Below are 11,157 nucleotides of genomic sequence, written 5' to 3' on the forward strand. Positions count from 1 at the left end.
CCAGTGTATTTTGGAGTATTCAAAATACAGTGACCTGTTTGGCAAGCGATTATATGCAACAACATAAATTAGCCCGGTGCTAGCCGCATGACTGAACGGCCATGCTGCATAACAACCAGCCGGATGCACAAAGCTAGAATACCAAAAAGGAGGCAGTTGAACATGACACGGAGCTGCCAGCGGCATAACCTCCTGCAAGCTCTCCCTGTTGTATTGGATTGGATTGGATCCCTTGTGCTAACCAAGGGCCAACTTCACGACCAGGACAACAAGACAACTTTCGTTCCTCTCTGTTTATAATGGCCCTGATTTCGTTCCTCTCGGCTGGCACTGGGCAGCAGGAACGGGAACGATGCCGCCGTGAGGAGGCAGGCGATGAAGATCAGCATACTCGCGTTCATCTTTTTTTTTTATGAAACAAGGCAATTTTTTTGCCATTTTCATTGATTAAGGAAGAAGATTTAAGACAAGTGACCGCAAAGCGGGATACAAATATCTACTCTCGCGGTATTACAATACTCAAGTGGGTGGCACCGGCGATAGTCTGAAGATGGGTCTCCTCTTCTATCTTAGCGACGAGCATCATCATCGTAGCGGCGGTGTTACGAAAAGCCCTTGCATTACCCTCTTTCCAAATCTCCCAAGACATAAGCATGAACAAGGAAGCGAAAGCCTTTCTCTGATCTCGACGCTCAGTCACATTTTTAATCCACCATTCTCGAACCGAAGCCTCATTTCGCCAGCTCCTCACCATATCACCATGTATACCAAGCCATGTTGCAACCTCGATCCAGACACGCTGGGAGAACCTGCATTGGAAGAGAAGGTGTGCCGTGGTTTACTGGACTTGCTTGCAAAGCGGGCAGAGGTTGCAGTTCGGCCATCCATGACGGTGCAATCGGTCGGCCGTCCAAACTCTGTTTTGAATTATCAACCAAGAAAAAAAATTGCATTTCGGAGGGGCCCAACCCTTCCAAACAGCAGCAGGCATGATGCTTGTCGTGTGTCCTGCAAACTGTGCCATATAGGCAGTCGACGCCGAGTATTCTCCATGAGATGTGAACTTCCAAAGGATAGTATCATGCACATCATTGTCGAGAGTAACAGAGGATAACTTCTCCCAAATCAAGGCAAACTCCTGAATATGCTCCATGGTGAGCCCATGTTGGGTATCAATCTGACTAACCCAATAACTGTTGAGGAGAGCTTTTTGGACCGAGGTAGATTTATTTTTTGAGAGGTCAAAAATCTTTGGAGCAATATCGTTGGGTCTCATGCCTTCAAGCCAAGATGATTCCCATAACTTCATCTTACATCCATCTCCAACACTAACCGTGGTGGCTGCCGCAAAAAGGTCTCTATCATCATCATTGCACGGTGTTCCCGTCCCAGCCCAAGTCTTGGGGGGGGGGGGGGGGGGGGGGGGGGGGGGTCAGCCCACTCATACCAAAGCCATCGCAGTCGAAGGGCAGTAGCAAACTTCTCAAGGTTGATGATGCCCAAACCACCGAAGTTCTTGGGCTTACAGACGAGTTCCCAATTGACCTTGCATTTTCCACCGGTCACCTTATCACAACCCGCCCAAAGATAGGCACGCCACAAGCTGTCAATCTTCTTCCTCACTTCCACCGGCAATTTTAGGGGCGTAATATGATATATAGCAATGGCAGTAAGCACTGCCTTGACCAAGACGACACGGCCCGGCGTGGCCACATGTTTGGCAGCCCAAGGTGGTAGCTTCCCAGCAACTTTATCCTCTAAGAATTGAAAGTGAATCCTCTTAAGCCTTGAAACCAAAAGAGGAAGCCCCAAATATCTCATAGGGAAGGTGGAGCAAACCGCTGGGAAGGCTTGTAGGACGTCGTCAAGGTCAATGTTACCGCAGCGAATGGGCGCTACTACACTTTTGGCACAATTAGTGACCAATCCGGTAACATCACCAAAGGATGCAAGAGTTGAAGCCAGGAACTGAATGTCATTTTTTATTGGAGCAATGAAAATGGCAGCATCATCGGCATAAAGGGATGCACAGATGGGGCGACCTCTGAGCGGTTGAAGATGACCTTGAGAAGTCGCCTTGGCAAGGATATGGTGCAACGGGTTGCTACCTCTTGAGCACTGCGTTGGATTTCCCCGAAGAGGAGAGGATGATGCAGCAAAGTAGCGTAAGTATTTCCCTCAGTTTTTGAGAACCAAGGTATCAATCCAGTAGGAGGCTACGCGCGAGTCCCTCGTACCTACACAAAACAATAGCTCCTCGCAACCAATGCGATTAGGGATTGTCAATCCCTTCACGGTCACTTACGAGAGTGAGATCTGATAGAGATGATAGATAATATTTTTGGTATTTTTGGTATAGAGATGCAAAGTGAAAAGTAAAAGGCAAAGTAAAAAAGCAAAGCAATAATAAAGTGATGGAGATTGATATGATGAGAATAGACCCGGGGGCCATAGGTTTCACTAGTGGCTTCTCTCAAGAGCATAAGTATTCTACGGTGGGTGAACAAATTACTGTTGAGCAATTGACAGAATTGAGCATAGTTATGAGAATATCTAGGTATGATCATGTATATAGGCATCACGTCCGAGACAAGTAGACCGACTCCTGCCTGCATCTACTACTATTACTCCACTCATCGACCGCTATCCAGCATGCATCTAGAGTATTAAGTTAAAAACAAAGTAACACTTTAAGCAAGATGACATGATGTAGAGGGATAGTTTCATGCAATATGATAAAAAAAACCATCTTGTTATCCTCGATGGCAACAATATAATACGTGCCTTGCTGCCCCTTCTGTCACTGGGAAAGGACACCGCAAGATTGAACCCAAAGCTAAGCACTTCTCCCATTGTAAGAAAAACCAATCTAGTAGGCCAAACCAAACCGATAATTCAAAGAGACTTGCAAAGATAACCAATCATACATAAAAGAATTCAGAGAAGATTCAAATATTATTCATAGATAGACTTGATCATAAACCCACAATTCATCGGTCTCAACAAACACACCACAAAAAGAAGATTATATCGAATAGATCTCCACAAGAGAGGGGGGGAACTTTGTATTGAGATCCAAAAAGAGAGAAGAAGCCATCTAGCTACTAACTATGGACCCGAAGGTCTGAGGTAAACTACTCACACTTCATCGGAGAGGCTAGGATGATGTAGAAGCCCTCCGTGATGACGGCCCTCTCCGGCGGAGCTCCGGAACAGGACCCAAGATGGGATCTCGTGGATACAGAAAGTTGCGGCGGTGGAATTAGGTTTTTGGCTCCGTTTCTGATCGTTTGGAGGTACGTAGGTATATATAGGAGGAAGAAGTACGTCGGTGGAGCTTCGAGGGGCCCACGAGGCAGGGGGGCGCGCCCTAGGGGGGCGCCCTCCACCCTCGTGACCGCCTCGTGGCTTTCTTGGCGGAGGGTTCAAGTCTCCTGGGTCTTATCTAATGAGAAAATCACGTTTCCGAAGGTTTCATTCCGTTTGGACTCCGTTTGATATTATGTTTCTCCGAAACACTGAAATAGGCAAAAAAACAGCAATTCTGGGCTGGGCCTCTGGTTAATAGGTTAGTCCCAAAAATAATATAAAAGTGGAAAATAAAGCCCAATATAGTCCAAAACAGTAGATAATATAGCATGGAGTAATCAAAAATTATAGATACGTTGGAGACGTATCAGGCATTCCCAAGCTTAATTCCTGCTCGTCCTCGAGTAGGTAAATGATAAAAAGAGAATTTTTGATGCGGAGTGCTACTTGGCATAATTTCAATGTAAATCTTCTCAATTGTGGTATGAATATTCAGATCCGAAATATTCAAGACAAAAGTTCATATTGACATAAAAATGATAATACTTCAAGCATACTAATTAAGCAATTATGTCTTCTCAAAATAACATGGCCAAAGAAAGCTCATCCCTACAAAATCATATCGTTTAGTCATGCTCCATTTTTGTCACACAAGAATGCTCTCATCATGCACAACCCCGATGACAAGTCAAGCAACTGTTTCATACTTTAATAATCTCAAACTCATAAACCTCCACGCAATACATGAGCGTGAGCCATGGATATAGCACTATAGGTGGAATAGAATATGATGATGGGGGTTATGTGGAGAAGACAAAAAGGAAGAAAGTCTCACATCAACGAGGATAATCAATGGGCTATGGAGATGCCCATCGATTGATGTTAATGCAAGGAGTAGGGATTGCCATGCAACGGATGCACTAGAGCTATAAATGTATGAAAGCTCAACAAAGAAACTAAGTGGGTGTGCATCCAACTTGCTTTCTCACGAAGACCTAGGGCATTTGAGGAAACCCGTCGTTGGAATACACAAGCCAAGTTCTATAATGAAAAATTCCCACTAGTATATGAAAATGACAAAACAAGAGACTCTCTATCATGAAGATTATGGTGCTACTTTAAAGCACAAGTGTAGCAAAGGATAGTAACATCGTCCCTTCTCTCTTTTTCTCTCTTTTTTTGGGCCTTCTCTTTTTTTATGGCCTTTCTCTTTTTTTTATTCCTCACTTGGGACAATGCTCTAGAATGATGATCATCACACTTCTATTTATTTACAACTCAATGATTACAACTCGATACTAGAACAAAGCATGACCCTATATGAATGCCTCCGGCGGTGTACCGGGATATGCAATGAATCAAGATTGACATGTATGAAAGAATTATGAACGGTGGCTTTGCCACGAATACTATGTCAACTACTTGATCATGCTAGCAATATGACAATGATGAATGTGTCATGATGAACGGTATGATGGAAAGTTACATGGCAATATATCTCAGAATGGCTATGGAAATGCCATGATAGGTAGGTATGGTGGCTGTTTTGAGGAAGATATAAGGAGGTTTATGTGTGAAAGAGCGTATCACATCACGGGGTTTGGATGCACCGGCGAAGTTTGCACCAACTCTCAATGTGAGAAAGGGCAATGCACGGTACCGAAGAGGCTGGCAATGATGGAAGGGTGAGAGTGCGTATAATCCATGGACTCAACATTAGTCATAAAGAACTCATATACTTATTGCAAAAATCTACAAGTCATCAAAAACCAAAGCATTATGCGCATGCTCCTAGGGGGATAGATTGGTGGGAAAAGACCATCGCTCGTCCCTGACCGCCACTCATAAGGAGGACAATCAAATAACACCTCATGTTTCAAATTTGTTACATAACGTTTACCATACGTGCATGCTACGGGACTTGCAAACTTCAACACAAGCACTACTCATACAAATTTGAGAAGTGCTTGTGTTGAAGTTTGCAAGTTCCGTAGCATGCACGTATGGTAAACGTTATGCTAGATGCTTTAATTTGCTTTATTCTCTCTCTCTTTCTCTTTCTGATGGTTGGTTGGTGTCGGCACTAATTGATCATTTTAAGCAAAGGGTTATTGATCAAAGAAAGGTCGGTCGTTGAGTTTTGGGGGGCCAAATCCATCTTCATTCTGCTTGATTCAGCAAAGGGCCGGTTATTGATTAAGTTGATAGTTGTAGGAATCAACAACAAAACGTACGTACATACATACATACATACATACATACATACACGGACAGATGGACAGATTAAGTACGTAGAATACGCATACGCTGCAAGTTATTCCTAACTAGTGCCATGAATTACTCCAGTAGAGTAGCTACATGCATGAGGAACCATCTGTCCTAACTACTTACATGTCGAGGACCAAGAGGCAACAGCCGACGGCAAGGCACGCACCGTACCATCCCGGCGGCCAAGACCCGCTCCACATGTTGTGCGGTTTGGGAGGGTAGGTTTCGGACGCGTCCTAACTCATCAGCTAGATGTGCAAGGCCAACATGGACAGGGTCACCAAACCCATGGCGGTCATCACCCTGCGCCGTCCGCAGTCGTCCGGCTCTCCCGCCTCCATGATTAGGCCGCTATGAAGGCATACACGCACACCCTATCCCTATAAGCACCTCCGATAGACTGAGTCGACATATCATTTTAGTGCATAGAGGATATCACTGTCCTCCAAACCATCCAACTATAGGTTGGTTCGCTGGATCGACGTGTTTTATTATACTCTCTTCGTTCCAAAATATATGTTGTATCAATTTTTCAAAATCAAATTTCCTATATTTGATCAAGTTTAGATAGGAAATATAAATAACTACAATACCAAGTCAGCGTCATTAGATTCATCTTAACATATATTTTCATATTTAATTTATTTTATATTGTAGGTGTTGATAAGATTTACTATATACATGGTCAAACATAACTTTGTTTTATTTTTGGAAAAATAATACACACCTTGTATATTTTAAAATGAAAGGCATCGGTTCTAAACCCAAAAAGCAGCGTCGATGGCTTGGGGACGAGGAGAGCTTGGCGGTTTGCGTGCAAATGAGAGAGATGGGAGTATACCTGGCCAAATCTCGGGCCGGGCCGGGCTTCAGGCCGGGCCAACAAAAACCCGGCGTCTACGGGACAGGCCCGAGCCCAGCCCAGCCCAACGAATTGATACGTTTTCCAGGCCCAAGCCCGGCCCAACGGCCTGACATAATCCAACAAAAACAAGTCAGTACAGCAAAAAACAGAAGAAAACTAAGCTATACAGAACAAGATACTAATATTTGGACAACAAAACATACACCTATCACTTATCAGCAATTTGCAGTAGTAAACAGCAGCAAATCAACACTATTTTTGACAGCACAACATCATAGTTTACAACAAAACAATAACAGAACAACATCCAAGTGTTCCAGTTTCAACAACAGCAAAACAACAGCATTACATCACTATTTTTACAGCACAGCAGCATAGTTTTATAACAAAACAATAACAGAACCCCATATAAATGTTTCAGTTTCAACAACAGCAAAACAGCAGCATTACATTACAAGTTTTGACAGCACAGCAGCATAGTGTTTGAGCAAAAGAATAGCAGAACCACATATAAATGTTTCAGTTTCAAGTCTTTCGACATCTAAACGTTCCAGTTACAACAAACACAAGTGCATGAATAATATTACAGTCCATAACCAAAATAAGACTAGTAGTTTGTTGGCTGCCATCTCGCCATGCCTTCTCTGAACCTTCTTCTCTTCTCATTGCTCTAGCAACAACTCTAGAGGATGGAATGAAGAGAAAGTTAGCGTTAGTATAAACACAACTTGACAATTGACATGAACAAAGAATATAGATGTTACATTCTTCATCCGAAGATGAATCTTCATCATTATCTACCGCAACCACTTCTGCCTTTCTCTTATTATCTACAACAATAGATTGGGTTAATTATCATTTGGAAGTAAAACATACAAATAAGAATGTGAAACAAACAAGATTACAACACATACCTTCTTTTTTCTGCAGTTTGCAACGATACCAATCTTGCAAACACATTAGGGCCTCAACCGTCTTTGGTTTAAGTGAGTTTCGGTTCGGGGTTATAACCTTCTTACTCAAGCTGAAAGCGGATTCTGAAGCAACACTTGACACAGGAACTGCAAGGATATCACGTGCCATTCTTGCTAGTTGCGGATACCTAGCTGCAGACTTACTCCAGAAATCCAAGATATTGACATTTTCATTCAACCTCTTCGCAGGTTCAGCCAAATACAATTCCAATTCAGATCTCTCTTCATGTGAGCTCGTGCTTTCCACGTACTGATCATAGTCAGAAAAGGCACCAAGTCCACACGTGCTTGATGATGCACTAGTTGCTATGTTTTCATTGACATGTACACCACTACCATACTCATTAAATAAAGAAGTCATTGTAGTTTTAACAAGATTAATGCGTTGAAGGGCATCATCACCATCATATAGCTTGGAGTAGGCATATCCTAAAAACTTGAACTTAATGCAGGGATCAAGAACGGCAGCACAAGACAGAAATATGCTATAGTCAGACCAATATTTCATGAATTTCTCCCTCATAACTGCTAACATTGGAGCCATGTAACTATTTACTCCAGCACTAGCCTCTATAATAGCAGAATGAACAAGATAGACATTCATGAAGTACAAGTTGGCTGTTGGATACTTTGTTCCTGAGAAAGTTGTAGTTACCTCGAAAAAACCCTTCAAGAACTGATACATATGAGATACCTTGGCCCACTCTTCTTTGGATAGCTAAAAGTTGACCTTGAATATGCTGTCCCTCTCAGAATACCAATGCAGCACATCTCTAAAGTACAAACAGCACCCAAGCATAGTGTAGGTTGAATTCCAACGGATGGGCATATCAGGTTTCAACCTTTTTGTTTCTTCCAGGTTGAAAATAGTTGTAGCAGTACTATAAAACTTATGCAGCCTATTGCTTGAAGCCTTTAGGTACATTATACCATCTCTAAGTTTGTCAACACACTTATCAATCAATGCCAAACCGGCTTGAACTACCAAGTTTAGTATGTGTGCACAACAACGAATTTGGAAGAATTTACCGGACAAAGGTAAAGCACCTTTTGCCAAGTGGGTACGCAAGCAAGCTATCATCCTATCATTATAGGCTGCATTATCCAGAGTGATGCACATCACTTTCTTATCGACCCTCCATTCACGAAAGCTAGGTGGACCTCATCGGCAATAGATGCTCCATCATATGGTGGATCTATTTTTTTGAACCATACAATCCTTTTGTTTAGTTTCCAATCAGCATCTATGTAATGACAAGTAATGCAAATATAGCTATGCTTGGTGACTTCAGATTTCCAATTGTCAGATGTGAAACTAACTCTACCAGGGGCAGCAAGAAATATGTCCATCAATTCCTTTTTCTGGCTAAGAAACATTGCCATTATCTCTCTTTTTATTGTGTGCCGACCAATAGACTTGAATTGTGGACAACAAGCAGACATCATTGTTCTAAATCCATCTTCTTCAACTGTTGTAAATGGATGAGCACCGGATACAAGATAAATAGAGACCGAATTTCTAGCAACTTGAGCATCAAATCTACCATTTTTTATGCAGCTATTCCATCATCATTTGTTTCAGATTTCAAGAAAAAATTATTCATTGTCGCTTGTTCAACCTTATGCTTCTTTTCAGTGTGTCTAAGGAGATGAGATGTACCATTTGTCGATCTAGCCGACAGTTCTTTCTCGCAATGGTTACATCTAGCTATCGTCATTTTATCACCATCTTTCGAGATCTTGGTGAAGTCAAGCCATACATTTGACTTCAGTTTGGAAATAGTAGGTTGCGGCTGCAGTTGCGGCTGCGGCTGCGACTGCGGCTGCCCCCCTCCGGTAGTAGGATGTGCATGTTCTATTGCGGCTCCACTTCCTTGAGCGGCTGGCTGCTTTCCCCTTACACGTTTCTGCCGAGTGCGAGGAGGATCCGCAGGTACAATAAACAATTGCATCCCATCGTCCTGCCCTTCTAATTCTTCGGGATGGTACTCTGGTTCATCACCCTCCGGTCCTTCTAGTCCTCCTGAATTCATCATGATCAAACTGTAGCATGTACACAGCAGTACAACAGAACACGTTATTCGTCATGATCAAACTACAGCATGTACATAGCAGTACAACAGTACAACACCATATAAACAGCACAAATGTTCATCTGCAGTTCTGCACCATATAAACAGCATAAATTTTGCATGGATTTGATCCTGACCATTCTGCACAAGCAGTACGTCTACAACATTAAGCTATGCTTTAACATTCAGCTAACCCTAAAACAAAAAGAGCACAACTTTATCAACAGCAAAACATATACCTTGGGGTGGGGGCTTGGAGTTGCAGGCTTGCTGGTTGCAGCCGATGGGGAGGAAGATATTTGCTGCGGTCGGCGGTTGTTGATGCGGCAGTCGAGGACGAAGCAGGGTGGCTGCAGTTGAGGACGGAGTAGCGCGGCCGCAGTTGAGGACAGTGCAGCGCGGCCACGGTCCAGGACGACGTGCGCCGGCCGTAGTTGAGGACGGACCAGGGCGGCCTCGGTCGAGGATGCAGCGCGGCGGCCGCGGCCGCGGTCGAGGACGAAGTGTGGCGGCCAAGGTCGAGGACGAAGCGCGGCGGCCGCGGTCGAGGATGAAGGGGGCCGGCCACGGTCGAGGACGAAGGGGGCCGGGCGTCGTTTGATGCGGGCGGCTAGGGTTCCGTTGGCGCCGCCATGTCGCGCACGAGGAGAGATGGGGACGGGGTGTGGGATTTGGCAGTTAGGTTAAGCGAGGAGTGGGGAGGGGGCGAGATGCAGAGTCGGGGGGCTGAGGCGCTGGGCGGCTGGGCCGCTCTTGGGCTCTACTGCGGCCAGGCTGGGTGAGTTCAGATTGGGAGCTGCTCGGGCCGGGCCGGGCCTAATTTCGGGCTACATATTGAGGCCCGAGCCCGGCCCGACTTGCTGTTCGGGCTGCATATTAAGGCCCAGGCCCGGCCCAGGGTACCAGTCGGGCCTGGCCCGACCCGGGAATTTCGGGCCGGGTCGGGTCGGGCCGTTCGGGCCGGGTTTCCCATGGCCAGGTATAGATGGGAGACATGAGCATTCTAAGGGACTGTGATTGAGCTCGGGAGTACATATCTAGTGGAAAAGCCATACATTCAATGAAAACATAGGAGCCTGATCTTGTGTTTGTTAGAAATTTAGGGTTTGTGGTCTACCCCCTATTCCTCTGCGCTTATCCGTGGTGCCGCTCACAATTCGCATATATGAGGCTAGGGGGTAGGGACCTTCTTATACTGTCTTTCCAAAGAGTCCATCTCTTATACAGATAAGATTCCTAGTCGTTACAACTAGTTTTTGGGATTGAGTCCAGATCAAATTACCAACCACGATCATATTTGTCTGTTAACGGATTCTACCCGTTATGTCCCCGGAGCACGCGCTTGTGAGCAACGCGCCATAATAGAGTGTAAATTCATGTAATTACGCAGATCAACGTTAGGGCTGTAATCTAACTATACGATCTAGCTCCTTCCAATCATCAGTGTACCCAGGTAATCTTTACGATATAAATAGTATTACCGTATTCCACTAATAGTTGACCAGCATCCTTAAGCATATAATACTTAAGTACATTCCAACAAGTGATAATTCCATGATAATCATGTAAAGTAATTCCATGCGTAAATACATGTATAATTCCATAATGAGGTATTCCGAATATTGACAATTCCAAGTAATTTGAATATAGCTGCAGGACACATAATTTC

General features: G+C 44.2%; 1 protein-coding gene across 2 annotated transcripts; it reads right to left on the reverse strand.

Moving 5' to 3' along the window:
• Positions 1–6,938: 6,938 nt before the first annotated feature.
• On the reverse strand, positions 6,939–10,180 carry LOC125546423 (zinc finger BED domain-containing protein DAYSLEEPER-like). 2 transcript variants are annotated; one of them, XM_048710687.1, is made up of 4 exons: positions 9,728–10,180; positions 7,357–9,439; positions 7,207–7,272; positions 6,939–7,124 (listed from the first exon to the last, which is right to left on the reverse strand). In XM_048710687.1, coding segments are annotated over exons 2-4 (813 nt in total). In that variant the 5' UTR covers positions 8,102–9,439; positions 9,728–10,180; the 3' UTR covers positions 6,939–7,122. The 2 variants fall into 2 exon arrangements, with proteins under 2 accessions (XP_048566644.1, XP_048566643.1); XM_048710686.1 differs by having other exon boundaries at positions 7,357–9,459.
• Between the last annotated feature and the right edge of the window lie 977 nt (positions 10,181–11,157).

The sequence above is a fragment of the Triticum urartu genome, chromosome 3, assembly GCF_003073215.2.
Source record: "Triticum urartu cultivar G1812 chromosome 3, Tu2.1, whole genome shotgun sequence".
In the NCBI taxonomy this organism is placed as follows: domain Eukaryota; kingdom Viridiplantae; phylum Streptophyta; class Magnoliopsida; order Poales; family Poaceae; genus Triticum; species Triticum urartu.